Raw genomic sequence first — 26365 nt, 5'->3', positions numbered from 1 at the left:
TGTTACCAGAATCCTGATTAAACAAAATGCTTAGTTCTGTGGTTATGTGTCTATACAGTATGTGTGAGGACATGTCATTTTCACTTGGGTATGTATCACAAGGCATGGTCAATTATGTCCTGGGGTTCCGTGGGTTAAGCCTGTTAACATCTCCATTTAAGACTGAAAAACCTGGAATTTACTTAGGAATTTGTCCTCTCAAAAATATTCACCCTTACCAATGATATCACATTTTAAGTAATTAAGAACATAAGAATAATTACAAACAACAGGACACCATGCAGCTCATGCAGACTACATGATATAAGTTAATTGACACAGATGAGCATAAGTATGTGTTACTTGGGTGTTACACGCCGTATGTAGTGGGGTGGTGCGGTGGCTCTGTCGCTAAGGATCTGCGTCTGTGGCTGGAAGGTTACCGGTTCATATTCCGCGGCCGGCAGAGGAATCCTACTCCGTTGGGCCCCTGAGCAAGGCCCTTCACCCCAGCTACTCCAGGGGTGCCGTATAAATGGCTGACCCTGCGCTCTGACCCCCAGCTTCTCTCTCCCTGTCTGTGTGTCTCCTGGAGAGCAAGCTGGGGTATGTGAAAAGACAAATTCCTAATACATGAAAATGTATAGGGCCAATAAAGTGATCTTATCTTATATGTTTCACACACAAAAAAGAGCTGTGAAGATCTAGGCATGGTTGAGGTCTTTAACTTAAATTAGCCAACAAAACCCAACACGAGAGACCAGAGATCTCACTATGACAGAAAAGAAGGCCATTTTCAAAATGAGAGGAAAGAAATGGACCATCAGAGAAATCAAGGCTCTTGGCATTACAAAATCAACAAGTCTGGAATGTTCTTCAGAAAAACGAAAGAACTGGAGGAGTCAAGAACAGACTGAGAACAGGACAAAAAGACAAATGAAGTGAATGACAGAAAAATATATCTACTGTAAGTGTTAAGAAAACCCCCCAAAATGTATTTTAGTGAAATCAAACGATCTCCAGAGTGTGGGGGTGCAAATCTCGAGTACCACAATCCAGAGAAGACTTCACCAAGAAAGCCTCAGAGGCTGTACTGCAAGGTGTCGGCCCCTCACCAGCAGCAGGAACAACCGAAGAGCTCGAGTGGCATTTGCAAAAATAAAAATACAGAGATGAGCCACAGGACTTCTGGAATAAGGTCTTATGGACAGAAGAAACCAAAAGAAACATCTATCAAAGTGATGGAAAGGCTAAGGAGTGGAGAACAACAGGAACGGCCAATAACCATAAGCACCCCACTTCTTCAGTATACCATGCTGAAGGGAGTATCATGGCTTGGACATGTATGTCTGACTCCAGAACAGGCTCACTGGTCTTTACTGGTGACTTAACTAAAGATGAATTCAGGGATAAACAGATCTTGTAAGAAGGAATGGCAGCAGACTTATTGGGCGGCAGTTCATTATGCAGCAGGACAATGTGCCGAAACATACCGCACGGGACAGAAAAAGTGGGAACATTTTAAACTGGCCAAGTCAATCACCAGATCTGAATCCAACTGAGCATGCGTTTCATTTGATAAGAAGGAGACTGAAGGCAGGAAGCCCCACCAACAAGCAGCAACTTAAAGAGGCTACAGTTAAAGCCTGGCAAAACATCTGGCAAAATGAAGCAAACAGGTGTCTGGTGATGTCAATGACATTGTTCTGCAAATTGTAATGCCCGATTAGTATTTATTTGCTGATCTTAACAAATTGAAAAAAACAAAAAAGTCACGTTTGATGAGCAAAAGTTAATTAGTACTTTTTTCATTTGTATTTTTCAAAGGCCCGAAAACGTGATTGATTTGTTAGGCCCTAAATTAAATCAGGTGAAGGCAATTCACAAATACGCTGACCCTCCTGACCTCTCAGGCGGTGACTGTTGTTCTGCTTATTTTTAACATCCATGGGCTCCTCTAAATAGTTGTCTGCGGACATGAAAATAAAAATAATTCACTCTTACAAATCAGTGGAAGGCTTTAAAAGGGTCTCTAAACGCTCCCGGCTCGCAATTTAGAATGCTAGAAACATCAGTATGAAATGGAAGTTAAAGGGAACTGTTGAAGTCAAGGTAAGATCCAGAAGATTCAGAAGAAAACTGATAACACTGCTTAAAAACCAGTCAGATCTGAGAACCTATGGATTTAGCTGAAACTGTAGTAGTTGCCCTCAGGTCCATAGTACAGCATTCATGTCATGTCATGTGCCAAACCGCTTTATACCATAAGGTGTCCTACCCGGCCAGCAACGAGCGCAAGGCAGGGTACACCCTGGACGGGACGCCAGTCCATCGCAGGGCCAGTGCAAGCCAATCATACAAGGGGACAATTCGGAGGCCACGGTAAAGGCCGAGGGGGTTAATTTGGCCCGGACACCCCAGGATAATTCCCTACTCTTATTGAGAAATGCCTTGGGATCTTTAATGATCTTTCAGGACCTTGGTTTAACGTCTCATCTGAAAGACGGTGCCCACTACAGTATACCCCGGGGTCACGATACCGGGGCATGAGGACCCACACAGACCGCAGGGTGAGCACCCCCCGCTGGTCCCACTAACACCTCTTCCAGCAGCAACCATAGCTTCCTAGGAGGTCTCCCATCCAGGTACTGCCCAGGCTCAACCCTGCTGAGCTTCAGTGGGCTGCCAGCTTTGAGCTGCAGGGTGATATGGCTCCTGGCTTAGTACAGCATTCCTCACACACAAATGATCCGCCTGGGACAGCTGACAGAAGGAAACCTTTCCTACAACCTCATCACAAAGGTCAACGTCAGGAGTATGCAAAACAAAACCTTGACAAGCTGGAAAGGTTTTAGAACAAAGTGCTGTGGGCTGATGAAACAAAGACTGAACTTTCTGGCCACAACCACGGCAGATACATTTAGAAGCATTTGAAGAAAAAAACACCTTGCCAACTGTTAAGCACGGGGGTGGATCTATTTTGCTTTGGGTCTGTGTGGCAGCCAGTGGCACAGGAAATATTGGAAAAAATGGATTAAACTAAAGCTAATAAGCTCATATCCTGGAGTCAGTGAAGAAACTGAAGCTGAAAAGCGGGTGGATATTTCAGCAAGACGACATTCAGAAACATACCTCAAAACCAACCACGAGGTACTCAACAGGATGAAGGTTTTGGAATGGCCTGTACAGTCCCCAGACTTCAATATTACTGAAAATCTGTGGAGAGACCTCAAACGTGCAAGACATGCAAGAAGACCTAAAAATATTTCTGAACTAGAATAGGTCTGCAAGGAAGCGTGGCAAAAAATTCCCAAGGCAAAAACCGAAAGACTTGCCTTCAGGAAGCGTTTGGGAGCTGGCGTTTCTGCCAATAGATAGATAGATGATAGATAGATACTTTATTGATCCCGTGAGGGAAATTGCAGAATTTGGAGGCGTTACCACGTAATGATAAGAGTGCCCAAACTTTTGCACACATCATGTTCACTGTTTTACTAACCTGAATATCTACTAAACTGCAAATAGTAATTATGCATTAAATTTAGACGGAAGATGTCAAGTTCAAGTTTGCACCACGCAGAGGAACTTTTTCTCTGCTTCTTTTCACTTGGATTCACAGAAACATACGATTTGACACCTACACAACTGTAGGTGCAAGGGGCAGAAATAACAGGAAGCGAAAATCAGGAAAGGAGTCTCTTTGGTCTAGAACAGTGGTTCCCAACCCTGATCATGGGGAACTACTGTGTTTGCAGTTTTTGTTCCAGTTGAGCTCTGAGGTACTGGTGCTAACTGATACTTTGAATTGATCTGCTGGATGGTTCAGACAGTAACTTCAGGATAAAGAAGGTTATTCCACCTTTCCTTAGATTATTAAGAGCTGGCTCCCTTTCCTCTGTCAAACAGCTCTTATCAGGTGATCGAGATACAAGATAAACAGACACAGGTGGCAAAGAATTTATCCATCAAGCCCAAAAGTGTTTTCTTTCCTCATGGGAAGGTTCAGTTGGTTACATTTCTGCTAACACACCTGAATGAGGGCGATTCTGAAACGTCAGCACTGGTACAGGGTATATACCAATTTCAAACTCCACTGCAAAATACGATCCAAGTGCATTAAACGCAAAGGCGTACACACTGGGTTGACACAGAGGACATCTTTGGGTTCTGTGTTTCAGGGACGTGGGATCACTGTGTAAACAATGTGATTGGAAATATTAAAAAGGATCGGTTTGGGATGAAGAATAGGAAACTCTTCTTCACAAAATCAGTTGCAGTGTCTCAAATGTGCTTCTCATCCACATGGTTAAAGCCCAAGCTCATTTTTCAGAAGCAGGAGAACAGACTTTTAAATACACATTCATTATAAAACTACCAAATAAGTAGACCTTGGAGGTTTGCATGTTAACAATATAAGTTATTTGTTTAGTTATCTGGGAATAAAACGGAATGTTGTTTGTTTTGACATAGAGCTTTATGAAAGGACATATAGATATTACCCTGTTAGAAGTTAACTTACAAAATTATCCATCCTCACAGCAAAGTTTTTATATTCTGTTGCTACCTGAGCTTATGCTCTTGTCACTTTCAAATAGTTCAGTTCAGTTTTTTAAGCAGATGCACACATGCAATGAAACGCTTATTTGCATGTATGCTCTGACACAAAGACATTAAGGAATCATCAAAACACAATACAAAGAACAGCAGCTGCAACAACCATAAGTAACATACAACTTAAAAAACAGGTCAGACAAGCAGTATGAGAAGAGAAGAAAGAAGCATCAGTTAAATTAAAACATAAAACAGGACTTTGTATATATCATTTTCAGTATCCACGTCCTCCAGCTCGTCTAACTGATAAAGCTAAAACTGCTGAACGTATGTGAAAATGTGAGTTTCGGGTGCAGAACTTTTCAAAACCTTTGCTACGCCAACCCTAAACTAGCCCAGGTGAAAAAGAATCACCTGCATCTTCACTCTTCAATCATTCACTCTGATTGATTCAACCTCTGTGTTTAAACACAAGCAGGCAGCACTCAGGCCAAGTCCCCGCTGAGAGAGATAGAAGTCCACGACACAACTCGTAAACCCATAAGGTAAAGGAGCATCAGCAAACCCACCATGGAGACCAAGAAGCTTTTGAAGCAGGCCCAGGCAGAAGTGGCAGAGATGCCAAGATCAGAAAGTTATTTAGCCCTTAAAGTACGGTACAGTGAAATCAATCATTAAGAAGTGGATCGTGTATCATACAACCCTGACACTATCTAAACCAAGCTGCCCATCTAAACTGCGTGGAGAGGCAGGTGGGAAAGTGGTTAGGGATCCCCCTGTGTAGCCCACAGTAACTTTGACAGATCAGAAACAAACTAGGTCTTAGATGGGAGTTGCTCTGCATAGTAAAGTACCCTAGTGATGGGGACGCATTGCCCTTGCGGCAAGATGTAAAACTGAGGTTTCCTGCGGTCGTTGAAAATCCCAGAGCATTTCTTGGAAAGAGTAAGGGTGTTAACCCTGGTGTCCTGGCCTTTACCCATCATGGCCTCCTAATAATCCCCATCTGTGAACTGGCTTCATCACTCTGCTCTCCTCCCCTCTGAGAGCTGGTATGTGGGGAGAGTACTGGAGCATCATCCAGGTGGGGCCGCACACTGGTGGGGGTGAAGGGGATCCCCATGACCTGTAAGGCGCTTTGAGTGGGGTGTCCAGAAAAGCGCCGTATACAGCAAGTGTAAGGAGAATTATGTACGTTTTGGCAAGAAGGACGCCCTTATTGAAAACGTTTCATCTTAAATCTCCTGTGCGATACACTGCGGGCATGAGGCACAGGGCTCTACAGTCAGGCGAGAAAAATAGAACCTCCTGGTTTCTATCCAAACAGTCGTGTCACATCTGGTGCGAGCGGCACACTGCCAGCACCAGCCCAGCTCTCAGGCACGGGGACAACAGCAGCAGGTAACGAGGCAGCTGTCATCGGCGAGGGCTGAGTGGTGACACCGAGCACAGCGCAGGCGAATTTGGAAGGGAAGATCACCGCGGGGGATTTTGCCAGGTACAGTAGGTGAAGCCTGCTTTGTTGTTTTTTTTAACGCATAATATCTAGTTTTTCTTCCTTTTTCTATGAAAAACTGTGCATTTAAGAAAGTTAGACACAGACAAAAAAGGCCCGCTCTCATCTGTAACCTTTGTTACAATGTTCTTAAAAATAGAAATACCCTAAAAAAAAAAACTGGCTAACTGTTGATCAGTGTGCTTGCTGCTATAATCCCTACACGTGCACGGGTGTAACCAGGACTAGAGGACTCTGACTTCCACTCCTCTCGCCAATGACACAGAGTGCACCGACTGGAGGAGCAGAGTATCTCTCCCTGCGGACCAATCACAGATGTCACCGTTCTGAGGGAAAGTGAGGGTGCTCTGGCCGCCACGACCTCCAGCTCAACCTCATCACCACGCCAAGACTGACTGCAGACCTCCAGTGCCAGTCTGTGCCCTTCAGATAAATAATACTGACAAGCACAGGGCATGTCTGCTCTGACCTCAATGGAAGCTGTATACAATGTATGTTGTCCTAGGAATGGGTGCCAGCAATAATAACAATAATAATAATAATAATAATAATAATATCACAGACAAATAACTCTCTCTTTTGGCATGTATTTTAAGTATTGAGAATCTTTTACTTCGGCTGGAGTTAATGTTGGTACTGAAAACACCTGACCTGAACAGTGTGTGACCCACGACACACACGACCTCCTTCGCTTTTATTGGCAACGCATCGGGAGCAAAACACGAGATGTTGTTGCGGACGAAACCGGGACAAATCTAATTCAACCCCCTCTAATATTCCATCGCACGATGAAGGAGTGTGCGGTTTCTGCGGGCCTTCCAGCCCCGCGACGGGAGAGCGGGCCTGGCGCGCTCACCGATGGCCTTCGTGTAATGCCGCGCTCCCAGCAGGAGCTCGGGGGCTCTGTACCAGAACGTCACCACCACTGGGTCCAGGTCCGCCAGGGGCTTGAGCGGGGAGTTGAAAAGCCTTGCAAAGCCCATGTCAGCTGCATGCAGAAACAAGAACAAAGGAATCAGCCTTAGACAAGACATTTTAATGTAGATGCTGGTCATCTGCAGGGCATGGCAAAATTAAATTGTATAACTACAAAATGATCAAACACAGGGCTGTACACCTCTAAAACAATCTGACAACTCAAATCTATTTTGCCATGGCATGACATTTTGCTAAATCCCAGGTGACGTTTGTTTTAGTTAACATGATGTCTTGGTAATGTTAAAGACAGAAAAGAACAATTCACACAGATCAATGTGTAACAGCTATTGTTTATGCATTCGCTTTCACAACATTCCCTGGTTACTTCCACTGTCGGGTTTCTGTGTACTGTTTATAACCTCACTTCGAGGGGCAGTCCGTTTACCTTCTGTCCCTTCACACACACACACACTCTCTCCCTGCCCTGAAAGCATGCCTTTCTACACTGTCGGGCATGGAGCTCAGCTCACATCTCCATAGCACCGTAAATCAAAACAAAAGCAGTAAAATAAACTCATAAACCAGACATCCAGGTCAGAACAAGCTGCACGACCAGATTTTGAGGGCTTTTGCTGATAAAACAAAAATTAAAGATTAACTTTAAACCTGTTTGCTCTGGTGAAGATTTGTCTCCCCCCTGCCTTGAACATTTAAACAGGAATTCCATTTTTCCAGAGTGAAAAGGGTTTGCTCCCTTAATCCTTCACGGATGTACTGTATCCACCAGTAGGGGTCTTGCACCATGGCACTTTTGTAATTATTTTCAAAAAGTGGGGCTGAAATCGTGTTTTAAAACTTAATTAAAAATTAATTTGGGCAGTGACACCCAAAAAACAAGGGTGGAACCTAACTCGGATAAGTAATGTGACCTTCAGTGTTGGCAACCTTTTGTAAAACACTGCTTCATAAGCACAAGAATGATTGAATATCTTCCACAGGATACTGCACACCATGAAACACTTACAAATTCCTAACCCATCTTCATCAAAAGCAATACAAGTGAAGAGGGTGTTTGACAATAAAATGGAAACTCTCTCAACATTATCTGAACTAGCATTCACATCCTGTGCCGTAGCTCGGCTCCAGGTCTTGATTGCAGATTCTTGGCAGGTCCTGGGGACAGGTTTGCCAGCTGGTTTAATACCTTCTAACTGCACAGTCACTTCCAGGAAGCCGTGATAAGCTAGCTACAAAATATTCTGACACAGTAAACATGGTATAAAAACTCACGCCGGAGCCGTGGAGTTAATCAAGGACTGCAAGGTCACCTGAACAGTGTTAAGTGCGATGTTACACACGACATGGTCTAACCTCGGGAGGCTGCGAGGAATTTAAGGGGCAGTGGATGTGTCTGGTGCTAGGAGATGCCTCTATACGTGCAGGTCAGTGAGAGTCCAGAACACGCCACCCAGGGACATGCTGAAACTGATTTCCTTCCAGAAAAGGCTGGAGACGATTCTCAGATCCATTCCCCAAACGAGCTTGATTGGCAAATGTCCTCAAAACGTTCTTCTCAAGGAGACCTGTAAGCCGGTTCCGAGCGACGTTGTGGCACAGTTTCTGCTGGATTTTCATTAGCCACTCGCTTGTGCTTTGAGCGGAGGTTACACAGGGCAAAGGGGGAAACTCATCTTGCTTTACTTACCGATTTTAACTCTTCCTCTCTCTGGCCCCTCGCCCATTACCAGGATGTTGGCTGGCTTCTGAAAGGACAAGGAGAAGGTGTCTTAGACGCTGAGAGTTCCTCTCCCAGAAACAGCCAGTCCTCCAGCTTTCCCACTGCGCAGCACGGCTGTTCCTGGCACATGGACACACTCCATTTACATCCTGAGGACAATTTTTTTTGTACTGCACTCCGTATGAGACACGGTGAGAGATTAAGTTGTAGTTTAACATTCTTCCAAAGTCTGAATACAGTAAGCAGAGACAAAGAAGTGTGGATATTCCAAAAGGCAGGGAATTGTTTTTTCTATTTATGAGAATCACAACCATTTGATTTCAGCTGAAGGACAAGAGGCCCCTAAAAATGAACACTTCGTCCACTTCCACACAGGCCTGTGTTACGGAGGCATGAACACAACATGTGCAGCCTGCTTTGGTCCAGATCTTGCAGAGCTGGCCGATGAGGAAAGGTCACATGCAGGTGACCCCAGCAGCCCAGAGTCGTTCATGCTCACCCAGAAGCGGGTACATACTGTACCAAGGGCTGACGCAGCTCAACAAAGCGCAGACATTTATACCGTATATTAAAACAGTAATTCATCATAATGGTTACTACAGAATGAGGGCAAATACTCTCTTTTCTTCTGCTGCTCCACAGCCTCTCCCACTCTTGATGTTACAACAGAAGTGAACCACTCAATTGGATTACAGCTGAAGACAACACAAACATTTAGCCCAGGAATAAGACAGAAAACACAGTCACTGATTTTTTTTTAATGTAATCTCAGCCTGAAATGCCATCCTTTATGAACAGAAACCATCAAATTAGGTATAATGGCTCAAATAAACCTTATATGCCAGACGTACAGATAATTACTAGATTATCTGTGTGTCAAATGTCTCATTTAGCAGTCATCTTAAAGTGACACTTCTTAAGAAGTGAGAATGTCATGTAGGTGAGCACTGCCTCGCAGCTCTTGAGTGCTGGGTTCAATATTGGGAAACCTTTTGTATTGAGTTTGCATGTTCTACACGGGCCTTTCCCCTGGAGTTAGTTTCCTCCCAGTCAGATGACAAACTAAGAATGACAAAGTTTCCAGCTATATGAATTGGCCTATCTTTACATTAATAAGCTTCAGCCCTGTCTGGAATCAGACATACAATAGCAAGTTGTTAAGTCTTCCCTCTGTACCTTTTCTCTCCCTCTCTGCTGGCCCTTTCCTGGGAAAGACAGCCCTGCTCTGTTCAATTGGGTTGATGTAATTATCTCTGCCTACGGCTGTCAGTCACCATTCTGGCTCAGTGACTGACCACCCTGGTTTACTGGCTGAGCCACAACAGGTCCTTCCTACAGACACCTCCCAGGGACATCGCAGGTGCACGACCACAGAGAGTCAGGACCTCGGTTTAACATCTTATCCGGAAGATGGCGCCTTTTTATTACAGTATAGTGTCCCCATCCACTATACTGGGGCATTAGGACCCACATGGACCGCAGGGTGAGCGCCCCCTACTGGCCCCATTAACACCTCTTCAAGCAGCAGCCTTGGGTTTTCCCAGGAGATCCCATCTAGGTACTGACCAGGCTCACTCCTGCTGAGTTTCAATGGGAAGCAAGCTGTGAGCTTCAGGGTGATATACTGTAGTTGTTGGCACTGGTCATGTGTAGTCAATTTGTATACTGTCCAATGTGTAAAATAATCAATACAGCTCTGAAATTCAGAGAGAGAGAGACCCTAAGGCATACGGCAACAAATATTTAAAGAACATTTGGAAGGAGACTCTCAACGTAATCCTGGATTAATGGAACGCTGTCCAGTGACAGCCAGGATGCACAAAAGATTTTTACCAAGGACATGAAAATGAGTTACAGTCTATTTACGCTACATACCTTTTTCCCCCCACACAGAGCACTGAGGATTGATAGTGCCACTCTGTACTGAAAAAACTCAACACTGCAAAATGTAGGAGACTCTGGCCTTCTTCCATTTCAGGACATTCCCTGTCAGACACCGTGTTCCATCTGTGATGCCGCATGTCGCCTCCTACTCATCTTCCTCTCGGAGCAGGGGCTGTTACTATGGGAACGGCCCTACTAACGAGCTGCATGATGCAAATGTTCGAGGCGCCACGCTTTACTGCGCCTCAAAGCGCTGCTCTTCCAGGTGCTGCAGCGTACACAAACGCTGTTCCCCAGCCTCGGTGAGCAGAGGAGTCTTTCATGGAAAAAAGGGGGGAGGTTACAGTCAGGAATGAAAGTATTCCTTCGGGTGAGTCGTGGGATTTTCTCCCTAATTCAGTTTGATACAGAGGTGCTGTACATTGAACACCTGAAGGGACATCAGGTTTTGTGCAGCTGAGGTTTCTAAGCCACGAGTATTAACACCCGACAGCCAAGGCTGTCAGTAAGAAAGCCAGAGAAACCAACAGCCGAACACAGCTCACTCTTAATACAACAGCTTCAAGGCTAAACCGGGTTACTGTGGGACGAGCCAAGAACTTTGCTTTTGGTGTCCTGAGCTCCTGCAAAATGCACTTCTCAGACAGTGAATTTCAGAAGTCAGACAAAAAATGTATTCTTCAGAGCTGAAACGCTGACCATGAGTTTTAAAAAGCTTGCAATATTTAAGGAACTCCCACCCTCCTTGCTAGGAGACCTTAAATACTGTATATAAAAAAAAATTAAAGGATGGTTTGAATAAGAATAGAAACAATTGTGGTAAAATTGCACTTAATGCCACCCAATAACATCACTTCCCTTTTCCCTTTCCACATTTCTAATGATGTCTTCCACATTGATACGTCTATAGTTCACTTCAGGATTGTTGGGGAAAGTTCATTTTCAAACATTATCCATTGCTTTTCTAAACTGGGGGAATTGCCTTTTACCAGCTAATGCCTGTCTGATTTCAGTAGAGCCAGCACTTGTGCACACACTACGTGAAAAAGTTCTGACTGTTTAATAATATTTTTCCCCCCCATTAACTTTAAAAAGTAATCCCTTGCAGCTGTAATGGACTGCCTTTTAAAGTAACTTTCCCCGACACTGTCCGTTCTCGCACGCTGCCGGGCTGTGCCCTTCTGACAGATGAGTAAGGATTCTGGTGGATGCTGCTGTGTTTCAGTCGGCTATAGCACCTCATAAACTCCGGGTCGGGCTGTGCTGTCACCCTCGGGTCATTCATGATGTGCCATGAGGTCTACCCCCCCCGAACGCTCGGCCTCAGCCCCCTCAAGAGGAGCATTTTCCCCGAGCGTCATGTGAGCTTTCATCTGCTCTGAGGTCAGAGGAGCAGGCGAGTTACTAAAGAGCACATGGGATGCCAAGGAGGTCGGGGTTTGTTACATAACAGCATCAGCGGCCGCAGAGGGCCCGCAGGCCGCTTGGAACAGCGTGCGTAAGAGAAAACTGGCAAAACACTGACACGCCAATACCAGTGGCTGGCTCTGCCCTTTGTTGGCAAAATCACTCACAATGACGGCGAGCCCGGAGGTGCTGGGGGCCGGCCCACCCCCTCCCTCGACAGGCTGGTCCTGCCAGAGCCGGTCAATGGCGTATCCCCACTCAGCACGGGCAGTCCAGGCCGCTGGCACCGCTGGTCACGTGCTCTCATCCCGCCCAGCCACAGCGGCCGCGGCACACAAAAGAGACAATCTACTTCCCCACGTTGACTGAAGGCCGCCGCTCCGCCTTCGCGCAGAATAATCAGTCCAGCCCTGCAAATGTGACGAGCAGCACTGTGGCGCCTAAATCCGGCCTTCAGGCCTACACATCTGAAACAGCGCCGCACGCGACAAAGAAACGACAGGACGTGTCACAGAGAATCAGCCGATGCGTCTGCCGATCAACTTCTAAGCAAAAATGATTCTTTCCAGGATTTAAAAGGAGCCATTTTTCTATCTGCGTTCTGTTCTGTGGAAAGATGGAAGATATTCCATTTGGAGAGAACAATCCTCCTTAACCAACCTCTGTTCAGTAGCACTGAAAACGCCCTTGCAAAGCGTGTCACATATCTGATGTCCAGTCATGATTTCCTCCAGCAGGGAGCAGGGACTCCTTATTCCTCTTATGACATGAATGATACACTCTGTGCCTGGATGAATGGAAGCTGTTTCCTCTTTAGTGAAATGGCCGATCCAGAGTGGCGACATATGTGATAATGATATTCGCAGGCATGGCTTCCTCTTCCAGACCTGCACTAATTCACTTACACCTGACTGATCGACTTGCATGACACAGGAAGCCACAAGTACACAGCTGTTTTTATGTAACAAAAGCACCGATAGGAATGCTAGCCATACTTTCAAATAACGAACCTGTGGTGGCAGTTGTTCAACATCCTACTTTTTTTTCCCGCAATCCCCAGAATTGCACACACGACACCATAAGAAATACACAGACCGAACCTCCTGGGGAAGGTAATCACTTTGAACACAAGAAGAGAGAAAAAGAACACACACTCAAAAATCACAGTATCGAACAAAAACAGTATAGATAGCAGAATTGGCTCAATGCACACACTATACTCCAAAATAAATTGTATTTAACAATTGTCAGCATTTTGGCAAACAAACCGTCTTCAGGACAAGCTGATAAAGGCTTGTTTCCCAAAACGCGGACAATTAATTACATTTATTTTGGAGTATAAAGTGCATGTTCAGCTGACCCTTCTAATTAAGTCACTTTGAATGACCTTCCAAACATAAAAGGCAAGCTTAAAAAGAGAAAGTACACATTTCAGAGGCACTTTGACTTACATGTGAAACTCATACAGAGCCACAATCGCAGGAAGAGAAGGCAGAATGTTTACAATAAAGGAACCTTGATAAATGATCAGATCTGTTTAACAAAAATCAGGCCGGGTATTGAAAGGGCTATTCAAGGCAGGAAGGGAAAGGATTAAGATAAGACATCACGGCAACCAGCTAAAAACAACAAGTTACTTTGAGACGACGTTTTAAAAAGCACAATACACTAATGTCCCAATGCTGAAAGCCTCCTTACTTTTTGAGACCGATATTCCAAATAAAGTATGATTCTTCTAGTCTAAAGAAGTTTTATGTGTTAGATAGCCTTTCCTAAAAACAATGTTTGGGAGCTACTGAAATATTGCTGATATTAACGCATATTCAGATCACGAACAAGCAAAATTTTTTTAGGTAATATCCATTGTTTAAACGTGTAAGCGCACATTGTTCTTTCATGAGGTCTCCAAGAAATTAGGTCTTTTCATTGACTACAGGTTGACACAAAATGTTCTACGTGATTACATATCTACAGCATGTGTGCTTAAACTTTAAGACCTGACTTGCTCTGGAGGTGAAGTTTCGCTGGTTTTCTTCTTGAGACAGGGGATGAGTCCCAGACTAAACTGGAAAGACAGTTCAAAGGCATCAGTGCCTTCCTCATCCTCTTGTCACTCTGCAGGGGTCTCAGGCCCCTGCCTGCTGAAATTACTGATGACCTCAGAGGTCACCACTGCTACAATCTGCTTTAATTGACAAGCATCTGTTTTACACTCCATCCATCCATTTTCTCACCGCTTCATCCAATTCAGGGTCGTGGGGGAGCCGGAGCCTATCCTGGCACACAACGGGCACAAGGCAGGGTACACCCTGAACGGGACGCCAGTCCATCACAGGATGCACACACACACACACACACACACACACACACACACACACCAGGGCCAATTTCCCCAGAAGCCAATTAAACTACCTGTATATTTTTGGACAGTAGGAAGAAACTGGAGCACCTGGAGATAACCCGTGGAAACACAGGGAGAACATGCAAACTCCACACACACAGCACCCCCGGTCTGGAACTGAACCCGTCTTGACACTGCTTTTTCATATTTTTCATTCGTACCCTCAACCCTTCAAGACTTCAGAGCATGAGACTCACATCACCCGCATACCAGAAGAAATGTCAGCAGCATCTGCCAAAACAGACTGTCTTCATTAATAATCTTTTATGACGGTAGCTTAAGAACATTTACTGGTTAATTCAGATCACAAGTATTTATTTCTTCAAAAATTGGTCACCCATTTTGTCCACATTGGTCTCAAGAACACGCTTGTTCCTTTTCTGGCTTGAAGAATGCAATGGGGTTTCTCTTGCTGGAATAACCTAACACCAACAACCTGAGGCCTGCAAAACGCTAACACTCCTGAGTCAGCTGTCTGTGGGCCTCATCGCCGCATGGTCAGAGTGGCCGCCCTGAGTGGACAGATACCACACGGGTTGTGTAACAGGCCTCAGCCGACATCTGAAAGATCTCATGTATCAACACCCATAATTATAACTCCAGTTGCATAACCTGAAAATGCGTAGCATGCACATTTGTTTCTTAATCTGGAAGATATTGTGACAAATATAGGGGTTAAGAAACTGAAATACTGGGTAGGATAATTAATAATTAAGATAATTAATCATGACTCCCCAAATTGTACAAGACGTGCCAAAAATGTGCCAGAGTGACTGGTATAGTTAGAGGCACACCGGTTCTTTTTCTGTCACAACTCTGGCGATAGAGTAATACATGAGACAGACTGGGAGAAACAAATATTTATTAACAACGACAATGCCACAGACTAAGTAATACCATGTCTAACCCACCAACAAAAAGAGAGAAAACTACATCCGAAATTGAACAGAATACACCCAAGAGCTAAATCACTCTTACTATAGATGGACGCTCCAAAGTTTTGGGGGGACCCTATTTTCTGAAATGCATTACTAACCTGGAGAGGGTGTCTTTAAAATGGCATTTCTAAAGAAAATCGTTGTGTCCTAAAATCACAGAAGGCGAGCGCTCTTGAACAAGGTTCCAGCGCTTAGCGAGAATCTGGTCTTTAAGGCCGATCTGATCACAGTGCTCTCGCCTGGCACGCACTTGTGTCTCTCCCTCCCTCGTCCTGCCTCTTTTTGGCTCTCTGCTTCTGCCTACCTGTCTGTCTTTTTCCTGTGTTTCTGGACTGTTGATGAGTCTAAGTGATTTACCGAGGAGTTCCTTTACTAGGGCAAACCAGAAAATTGATCAACGTCTCTCAGCAAACAGTCTCTCCACTGTTTCTGGATCCTGACACGCTGCCATAGCCGTAACAGCACTGCAAAGAACTGTGACTTTTAAACCGCCGAACATACCCCCTTCTGACTGTTAATTAAGAAACTTTTTGCGAGCCAAAAAGAAGCAGAAAAAAGTAAAGACTGACATGGAAAAAAAAAATCTCTACAGGGGCAGGACAGCCCACAGAAATATTAAATCTCAGTAGAATAATCTTTTAATTCTGTTAAATTTAATTACAAATACTTTACTCATCCCCCAGAGGGGGAATTTAAACAGCGAGCGATGCAAAACACAACACAGAACAGATACAACAACATTAGTATTTTATTAGTTAAAAAATCAGCACTCAGACCACTCTAAAATGCTTGAGAGTGACAGGCTGTACTATTAAATAGTTACTATTTATAATATTAAATAGTTATTATTATTACTATTACAGTACGTACACGCACATTTGTAGAGGGGGCTCTATGCAACAGACGTGATATTGATAAAACATCTTGATTTCATTGTTTGCAAGCCTGATTGACTTGAGAAAATTCAAAACACGTTCAAACTATTATGATTATGCAAATATTAAAATTGCAGGGGAACGCTAGAGTGATTGGTACAAACAACCCCCTTTCAACTTTGTTCAACTGCATTTTTCAGTTCCAGCTCCCTTTCTTATTTTGATTTAGATTTTTTCTCAAAAACGGATTTTCTTGATGACTGACTGTCAAAAAAGTATCTGTGCTTCTATATGCACTGTAACCGTTCTCAAGCATGACCAGTGCTACAGGTTTTAATACAGGAACTCTTTAAGATATCTGTATGCTCAGACAGCACGAGCTGTTGATGGCACTGGACGACAAAGAAACAACAAATGCCAGGATCCGAAAACAAGAAGGCTGAGAAGTAAGCAATGTGGCTCACTTTTTCACCTGAGGTGCTAATAAGGGCTTTAAGGGGAGGAACATTATTTGAAACTATGAAGGAAAACGGTGAAAGGTGGTTAACTTATGGCTTTGTTTGTTAAGGCCCAAAATACTTTGGGTGCTATTTTATCTCCTTCCTGTTGATAACTTCAGGGAGGATAACTTGACAGCAACACGGCAGCAGCTTTTCACCAGAGGGCTATCAGTAAAGGCGTTACCATGGTGACACTAATGTCACCTTTTTCAGATCCAAACTGACCAAAGGTGGCTCAACTAAAAAGTCTACTCCTAATCCATAAACTGCTCCCACAGACTGTACGCATTTCATATACATGTATACTGATTGTACCCGTCTTCCACTTCCTGGCTTCGGTTGCCAAGGTCTCAAATGATCACACAAACAATATATTCACACTTCCCACCTGACTAAATTCACCATTTGTTTTTTCAGAAAATGATCACATTTACCCAACCAAGAAGAAATGTCTAAGCTGGCTGTAAGGATCGGCTATAAATTAAGAGCCTGGAACGTGTAACTTGAGACTTGACAGCTTTAGCGCTTGTTTTCTTTGCGGATAAAAGAAACAGGTGTTGATTTACTGTGGGGGTAAATAATTAATGCCCATGGCCGGCGGCACCGATGAGAATTATTCAGATGCTGCTACTGTGCCTACCTGCCTTGCACTCATCCACATTTCACCTGAATGTGCAGGAGGAAAAAAACAACAACGTCAGCGTAGCGTGCAATTCTAAAATTTGTTTTAAAAAAAGGAAAGAATAAACTGCTGCTTGTTTCATGTCCTGTCCAGGGTGAGAGCAGTCCTGTACCCTCGTTGGCACTTTGACCCTACCTGTCTGGACTAGGCTCCAGGCTGCAGCAGCCCTGACTGTGACAAGCCGCGCTCTTACAATTGGAAGCTTCTGCCATGATAACTACATTTTTTTTTTTTTTATTTTAGAGAACAAAACACAACCATTTTACATATGAACAACCATTATTCAGCCTTACATCACAGGCACAAATTCCTGTTTGTTCCCCTCTTTTTTTACAATTATATAACTTTTTAACAAAACTATATACTGTACATGCAAAAGAAGGAAGATGTATACATTTATGAATATGAAAAGGGAGGAGACTACTGTATATAAATGTATCTTATTAAATTTCAGTTATTTTGTATCTCAACAAAATCTGACCTTATAGGTTTAATGTACTGAACCCATCTAGACCAATATTTGACAATTTTTTTCATTTGTAATTTTAGTGAAAATGTTATTTTTTTCATTATATATATATTTCCTTTATTAATTCAATCCAATCATTCATTGTTGGTAGATCTGTGAGAAGCCACTTTCTTGTTATAGCTTTCTCCCTCCTGATATAAGGATTCCAAACAAATATTCATCACTTCCCCTCCAAACAAAATCCAGTTTACCAAAATATAAAGCCTCAAATGTAAAGGGTACATTCCTTTCAAATATAGTTTCCAGGGCCTCATGTAACCCCTTCCAGAAAAGCCTTATTTTAGGGCAGTTCCAGAATATATGCCAATGATCACCTTGGTTTCCACACTGTCTCCAACACTTAGGAGTTTTCCTCCGTATGGAGGAAATGAAAAATCGAACAATGATAACTACATTTTAAAAAATAGAGCTCCACTGGTTCAGCCGGTAGAGCCCTAGAAAAGCTGTCTGGTCATTGAACAGTCAGCTCAAGTCAGTGCTACATCCTCCGCCGCTATGGCTGGGACTGCCCAAGAGCTCCTGGCCAAGAGCTCCTGAAGCTGATATCCTGGGCAAACACCAGCACTTGTTGGAGCCGGGCTGAGAGGAGCAGCTTGGTGGGTGAAGTCCTGCTGTGTGTGCAAACAAGTACAAATCCCACATCTCCCAGCTCCACAATTCAGCACAAGCTGCAAATTGCACTGGATGAAGTCATCACTCGATTCAAATGAGTGATAACGCAAATACACATAAGGGCAGCTTACTCGTTTTTCATCTCCATGCAGAGCGTGGGGAAAGCACTCGCAGATCGGGGACACACGCGAAGTGGAGGGTGAAGATGCACACACAAAGATAACTACATTTTTGTTACTTTCCAGTTGCTATGGTTGAGCACTAAGACGTTTCTGTGGTTGAAGATAAGAAAAGGCAGCACAGAGATTAAACTAGTTCACTTACGATAAAGCTGGCAGGAGATTTTTAACCCATCTAATCTGTGTAAGGCAAACAACAGGAAGCAGACATTTTAGCTCTGGCATACCACACAGACTCACAGACCACACACCACATCACACCACACGTAGAAAGCAAATGAAGAAGATGCCTTAAGATATCAGGTATGCATGAACATCTTGAGTTAGGAAAACATTTTCAATTGATATTTCTGTCTAAACAACATGGTGATTGCTGCATGCAGTCACCTCTTCCCAGCCAAGAAAACTGTTTCAGTAATCCTGTGAATCGGATGCAGAGAGCGTACGTGCCGCTAAGCCTCCAATCTACGCACTCTTTGGCGAGTGTGCAAACACATATTTTAAGGTCAGTGGGCTCCTGACCGGCTCAGCCAGCGGAAGGGGGGTGAGTCCCTGGGGCAGGCTACCTCGCCGACACTGCGCCTCCTGCAGCTTTCTGGGCGCCTGCCCCAGATCGTCAGGCCTACCTCATTCTCCTCGAGAGCTACAGGCGTGGCCATTGTGAGCCGAGACGCAGGAGCGATCGGTGCTTTTAAGTAGGAAATTCCCTAAATTAAACATATGGCGCTGTCAAACAATGAGATATTTAGTGGAAAAGGGGGACATCTACACAATCTGAGCCGTTGCACTCCCTCTGCGCTGAAAGGCAGATGTGATGACAGTGGAAAGGACAGAGCAGGTGAAAAACAGCTTTCCCCTGGAGAGCAGTGTGGGAAAATGAGAGGAAGGCCATCTCACGGGGCTGTAAGGGGAGGTGAGAGTGCTTCTCAAGGTCAAGACCGACAATGCAGTCTGAGCCTTGCACTGCCACTGAAGACAGGCAAAAATCAAACGTCTGTCTTTTCCATTAACTACCACCATTTAGATAGTGTCCCAATAAATACAGACAGGAACGTTGTGGGAACTGTCTATAAGCATGTATCATAGATTTAACATTTGGTGATTTTGCAGAAGAATGCCTGTCAAAAAAATTAAAGAGACTAATCCTTAGCCTTCCTGGAGTCCTGGAGGATGTACACAGCGGTACCCCTCGGCCCTGACAGGTGGTGAACGCCACCATGAAGTGAAGGCACCCCACGTGCAGTCCGTGCCACTCCTCACAGTGCTGGGGTGTACAGGTACGCCACACGACTGACGAAGCCCAGTTACTGGTTCTGGGAATTACGCACGAGAGCTGGGAAAGGCACTACTTACGAGGTCTCTGTGAAGCACCCAGTTTGCGTGAAGATAATGAATTCCATCGAGAATCTGATAAAGCAGTGATTTCACCATCCCTCTGGGCAACTGCATGGGCTTCTTATTGGCCTTGGAGGCACGGTGAAACTTTATAATATGCTGCGAGGAAAGAAAGAGACATTAAAAACACTGCTTAAGGTTTCTGGATAAGGTATAGCTGTCCAACAGGAATACCCCATTATTTTTCATTTAAAATAAGGGACAATATTTATTTTTAGAATTCAGGAGGCTTCAATCATTTCGACAAATTCTCCAAATGATAATTAAGTTGTCTAAGCTACAATTATGGCTTTTGCGGGTAATTAAGAACAAAAACCACAATTATTTCTATGCGTTGTGGGTAATTAAGAATGAAATCGTATACCGCAATTACAGATGACAAATGTACGCACTCAGGAGCATACAAAGACATTAAAGTCCTTAAGTAATTCGATTATACGAGTGATTTATATAACTGTTTCTTCTTTTTTATGTTTCAGAAACATCAAGGACTGGCAATATTTACTCATAAGGTGTGGTAAGCTAAGTCTCCTGAATGAGTGTTTAGATGACGTGGGTTTGTAGAAGAGTAGGTACTGTATGTGTGCCAAATCACAACGTCTGAGCCCAGGCATGACTCATGTAAAAATGCTCTGCTCTGTTCCCATATCCCATATTATTCAGAACGAACAGGGTGCCACACCTGGCTAACTTTTTCTGACATACCCACAAATCGTGCTCTGCATAATCGAAGAGAAGCCAGACTTTCCTGTCGCTGTGAGACAGGAAGACCTTCTGCAGTGCGATCACATTAGGGTGCTTCAGCTCTCGGAGCAGCTGAAAAAGGGAAAGTGACACCAGTGAGACCACGTCCTCCAAACAAGCAGGCGAACGTGAAATTCTCGCCATATGAAGCTTCACTACCTGCTTACAAGACTGCAAGAGAAAAAATGGGCTGTAAATAAATCAAACTGACTTTTTTTTTACTATTTTTGGAATTAAGCATGAAATAAAGCACAGCGCTTTACTAAGCAACATTGCCTTAACGAAAACGTTATACAAGAAGGCATTTAAACAGACGAAGACATTTATTTTAATGAAACTACATATACGCAACAAGACAGAGCTGGAAAAGACAACAAAAATGTATGCTATTGCTCTGTTTCCCTAATGTACTTGACAGTAGATACAGAACATACTTACTGTAAAAAACTATTCTATACAATTTATTCTACAATTTACAAATTTCTTTATTCCACCATTCATTCTACAGCAACACATTTTTCCTAGAGCTGCGACTACTAATAAATATGCAAAATTAACACTTGGTGAAATATATTATTTGTATGAAACATGTGCCATAAATTAAAAGACATGGCTTAAGCAAGCATCTCAAAAACATACCTCCAAGGTGATTTGTGAAATTAAGATGCTGCAATCAAATCCTGTTTTACAGTACAGTCAGATTTTTTTTTTCTGGTAAGTATGGAACAGGGTACCGATGAGCTCATGTTTTGATGACTGGAGCATTTCCATCCATCCATTGTCTAACAGCTTAAACCGATACAGCAGGGCAGCTGGAGCCTATCCCAGCAGGCAATGGGAACAAGTCCATCACAGGGCACAGACACACTCACACCAGGGCCAATGTTCCCAGAAGCCAGCTCACCTACCAGCACGTCTTTGGACTGTGGGGGGGGAAACTGGAGCACCCAGGGGAAACCAAGCGAACCCGAGGAGAACATACAAACTCCACACAGACAGCAGCCCAGGAATTGAACCCTGATCGATGGGAGGAAGCCATGCTAACTAACCACTGTGCCACCGTCTGTAACTGTAGCACTTACCTTTCAGAAAAAGACGCTGTACTCAACGCAGCTTTTGACCATTTATCATGACCAAATTTGATAGAGCATCTTTTCCGATAATATTTGATTTTTCAAAAAAAAGTTTTGCTGCACTCTTCACACAATTACCCACAGAAATAGTCAATCAATTTATTTCTGGATGCAAGATCAGAAAAAGCACCATGTTAAATAAATTGTCATAACATACCTTTGACAGCAACATTACTAGCCTGACTTGATGCAGAAACTCATACTCCAGCACATGAAACCACTTCAGTGCAAAGGCGCATTCTCTTAACACAGGCAAACATCCAACTACTGTGCAGCTTTTTACTGCTCATGTCAAACAGGAGAAAAATACTCACACACTGCATAAATAACAAAAATATCAAGGGCACTAAATATTATGGATCCCCTCATTTTTCTGAATGACTACTGAATTCTACAACAACAATTGTAGAACAATAAAGGGTTATATCCTTAACATTAACAGGGTCATTCACAAAAGCAAGCTGCCACTGGAGAAGAGCAGCTCAAACTTACAAAGCAGTTTGATCATTGTAAAACACCAAAGATCGTAAAGTGGTTTACAGTTAGAATGAGAGAGGCAGCCTCATTCAGGTTAGGACGTGCACAGTCTTCCGAACAATTTCATCTTTTGCAGTTCTTTTCCAAGGCTTTTGATTAATTCGGTGTGGAGCATAATTCTCCTTCTTGCTCTTTCAGCTTGAACGAGTGCTGGAAACAGGCCACTGCTCATTAGACAGGCCAGCAGTTGTAAACAGCTCACTGTGGGAACACATCCAAAAGAGGAGTGAGCAAAACAAGGAGCAACGCACAGCTCTCACAGGACTCTGCAGCACTGAAACAAAGGGCCGCACCAAACCCGACAAACAACACGAGAGTAACAGGAAGGTTACAAACAAGAGAAAGCCAGCATGTTTGGCCCCTCTAACACATTTGGTAGTCAGGTGCCAATGGCGTCTTTTCGGCCATTTCCTGAAAGAAGGCAGGGTATCGGCCTCAACGACGTGGCCTGACTGCTTGTTCCATCCACCCGCAACCCTTAGCGTAAAGAAGTGCCTCCTATTCCTGGTTTTAAACGCTCAGTTTCCACTGGTGTCCTCCGGTTCGTGTTTCACTGTCGACTCTGAAGAAGTCCATCAGGTTGACTTTGTGAAGGTCTTTGAGGAGTTTGAACATTAGGATCGGGTCCACTCTTAGTCTTCTCTGTTTTGTTTTTTAGTCTCTAAGTGTCGGACACTCCTTTATAGCTAGTAATGTATCTGGCTGCTCTTCTCCGGACATTGCAGAGCTGCAATGTCTTCTCTATAATGCGGTGGCCACAGCTCTACAAATATTCTTACTAGTGTGTTATATAGTGTTAACATAACCTCTCTTGATTTATATTCTGTGCTTTTAACTGAACAGCCTAGCATTCGCCTATTTAATTGCTTTCCCGCACTGTCCGGAAGACAAACTTGTTGTGTCAACATAAACCCTCCAGTCTTTTCACCAGCAGTCTCTCCTTGCACAATGTTTTCAATTCTGTATTTATAGTTTATAATGCCAACGCCAACGCCCACTATCTGCACACAACGCCGAAGAAGCACCAACAGCTGAAGCCATCTCTTAGGCTGTGTCACAGGCTTGTTTTTCTTATTCTATAGTTCATTCATTAAACCTTCCCTACTGAGGCTTTAACGACCTTTCCACTTCAAAGACGGATGCAGTCATTGGGTACGGTGTTGAAACAGGCGACATTGTGCATCGCGTTTTCTAATGTTGTTTTTTCATTCTTTTCTGAGCACGTGGCTTGCTACTTATCAGGCTGTTTTCCTTGCCACGATCCATGACAGCATCATTAAAATCTAACGTCCCCAGGTCCCTTGAAGACTGGAGACAATCGTCAGGAGAACTCAATGAGACGGAGGGGAGCTGATGATTCAGAATTTGTCTTTGATGGGACCCTGTGAAATGCGACCACTACACATAATGAGATTTTGTTGGTGCAAACAATACGAATGGATATTCATACCACAGGACTTCCCCAAGCTGATCAGCCAAGTGTCTCCAATACACAGAGTGGAAGAACAACCAACAGGGATCATTTGGAGTTCTGACGTTGGGCATCCTGTAACATTTAAACCACACTGGCCTTTGAAGTACCGAGACCTTTACTCGAACATAAGCACCACAACACCGAGCAGCAAAGGATGGCAAAAAGAAATCTGAACTGCGTCAGCCTGATCTACTGCACTTCGGCAATCTGGACAAGAGAAAAAACTAGCTGGTTGGTTCTCGCACTGCACTGCAGAGAGCCTGTGAAGGACATCTGCTTATGCTTTAATCGGGGGTTAAATTCATTACATGAAAGAATCTTTTCAGAGTGCTTCAGATTAGAAATACTCGTGCTGACTTCCCAGCACAATTCAGTGAGCAGAGGCAGAGGTTCAGCACCAGATGTCTGAATACCACTGCGGTGTCTTTTCTGTGCGCGCGTGATCTTGTGATTAAGACCACAGCCAGTGACTGTCTTAATATATATGCCAGCCCTCTCCGGGACATTCAACTCTGGACTTTTCTGCGACTGCTGTCTAAATCCTGCTGGAGTCTAAGCGCCAAGAAAACGATTCAATTTTACAAACTCACAGTAGGGTTTGGAAATTGGTCTAATCTCTTATGCACTTTCATTTTCTGCGTTTCTTCAACCGCAGGCGAACGGCGTGACCTGAGACAGCGGCGGATAGCTGTAGCGCAGGGAATTCTCACAAGAAGGTCCCGAAAAGCTGGTGGACACTTGCCGTAACACGGCAGGTTGTAAAAGAAACCCTGAACGCTGAACAGCCGAGGGAACTGGCTTGAGGCACGGTGGATCTCCAGTAACCTTTTAATGGCCATGCGTGATGACGAACGGTGCTCTGCTCAAGGGCTGAAGAGGAAACCGTAAAACCTCTGTCCTTCTGTGAACCTGCAGAAAACTGGCCTAGCGCAGCTTCAGAGCCAGGGCAGGGGTGTGGACACTGTCTTGTTTCTTGTACACATATAGTATAGAAATGAACAACCCAGGAGGACGATGCGACAGTCGAACAAACTCTTTACTTTTTAACCTGTAACTCCGAACCCGTTAGCTCCTACATTCCTATGACCCGTGACCCTGAGCAACCGTCATTCCCGCTCAGCCCTCCACCAATCAACATGCAGTTTCACTGCTGACGCACACAAATGTTACAGACTCTTGCACTGGTCAACGGGAGGCGGTCAGCCCCGGGAGGCCTGGATGGACTTGGTTACGGGTATCCAGCCCTGACGCCCACTTGGCAAACCGTTTTGGATTTCTGCAGAAATGTTGTTTCAGATGAGTGTTGTTAGAAATGTATAGACAACATCTGCGATGGCTCATACTGTATTATGAAATTTCAACTGAAATTACAACTCAAACATGCTCTCTTTCCAATAGACAGGGGAAGTGAGTGATACTAATATTTCTAATGATGGATAAAACATCCATCCATTTGTTAACCTCTTAGGTCAACTCTTGGCAAGCTGGATAAAAACTGTTTATATCTTCTAAACACTGGAGAGCTACACGTTCAGAAACTAGTCTCAAAATGTGCTGCATGTTGTGCTACCTTGTAATCAAAGTTTCAGAGACATAACCTTGTATAATAAGAAGAACTACAATGTTACCCTTAAAGTAGTAGGATAAGCCCATTATAGTAGTTCAGGTGGGTAGCTGACACCCGAAGAAGGCTCCACAGCCGAAACGTTGCGTTTTCTTTCTTCTCTTTTCAGCATGGAAGAAACCTGTTACTAAGTCTATTATAGACTAGTTGCATTTAATAGATTATTTTAGTTTTAAAAACTCACTATCCAGTTATCAGATGCCAGGTGTTTTCTTGCTTCCTGTAAAAAAGGAAGGCTGGTTTCGTGACAAGGTCTAATTTCATTGCCACTTTGAGCAGCGCAAGCTTAATGAACGAAGAGCACTGATAAGATGCATCACTTACTGTATTCTGCAGGCCCTGTCTTGCTACACACAGAACAGCACAGCTAATAAGCAGCAATTAGTTTATGCCTTTGTTATGCGGCCAGCGCCAGCTGCAGCCCCTGGTGCAGCTGGAATTAAAAGAAGAGTCAGGAGAACAACGCAGCACTTGATTCTCCATCCTGCAGCAGCGCCTCTGCGATTTAACCTTCAGCAGGGAAAACCAAGCGTGTGCTTTCCATTACAAACTTATCCTGTTTTATGACGCACTACTGTACTAATAAGCTCCGAGATTACCAGTATATTCCTGCAAAGCAACAGGGAGCACAACGAGCTGCAACTGGAAAGACAATCTTGCACAAACATATTAAAGCTCAGGGAAGCATGATGGTGCAGTGGTTAGCATTGCTGCCTCACAGCACTGGAGCCCTGGGTTCAATTCCTGGG

General features: G+C 44.0%; 1 protein-coding gene across 1 annotated transcript in view; it reads right to left on the bottom strand.

Annotated features, from left to right (window-relative positions):
- The window catches only part of cdk19 (cyclin dependent kinase 19), a 66399-nt gene that overhangs the window by 20330 nt on the left and 19704 nt on the right, over positions 1–26365 (bottom strand). The window contains exons 3-6 of the mRNA XM_088909262.1: positions 20810–20920; positions 20063–20203; positions 8670–8727; positions 6903–7034 (exon numbers count right to left, since the gene is read on the bottom strand). Coding sequence (XP_088765388.1) covers positions 6903–7034; positions 8670–8727; positions 20063–20203; positions 20810–20920 — 442 coding nt within the window. The remainder of the gene's footprint in view (positions 1–6902; positions 7035–8669; positions 8728–20062; positions 20204–20809; positions 20921–26365) is intronic.

The sequence above is a fragment of the Atractosteus spatula genome, chromosome 2 (genome assembly GCF_055471065.1).
Source record: "Atractosteus spatula isolate fAtrSpa1 chromosome 2, fAtrSpa1.hap1, whole genome shotgun sequence".
Taxonomy (NCBI): Eukaryota; Metazoa; Chordata; class Actinopteri; order Semionotiformes; family Lepisosteidae; genus Atractosteus; species Atractosteus spatula.
The sequence above is the reverse complement of the archived record's forward strand: the minus strand, read 5'-3'. Positions and strand labels throughout refer to the sequence as shown.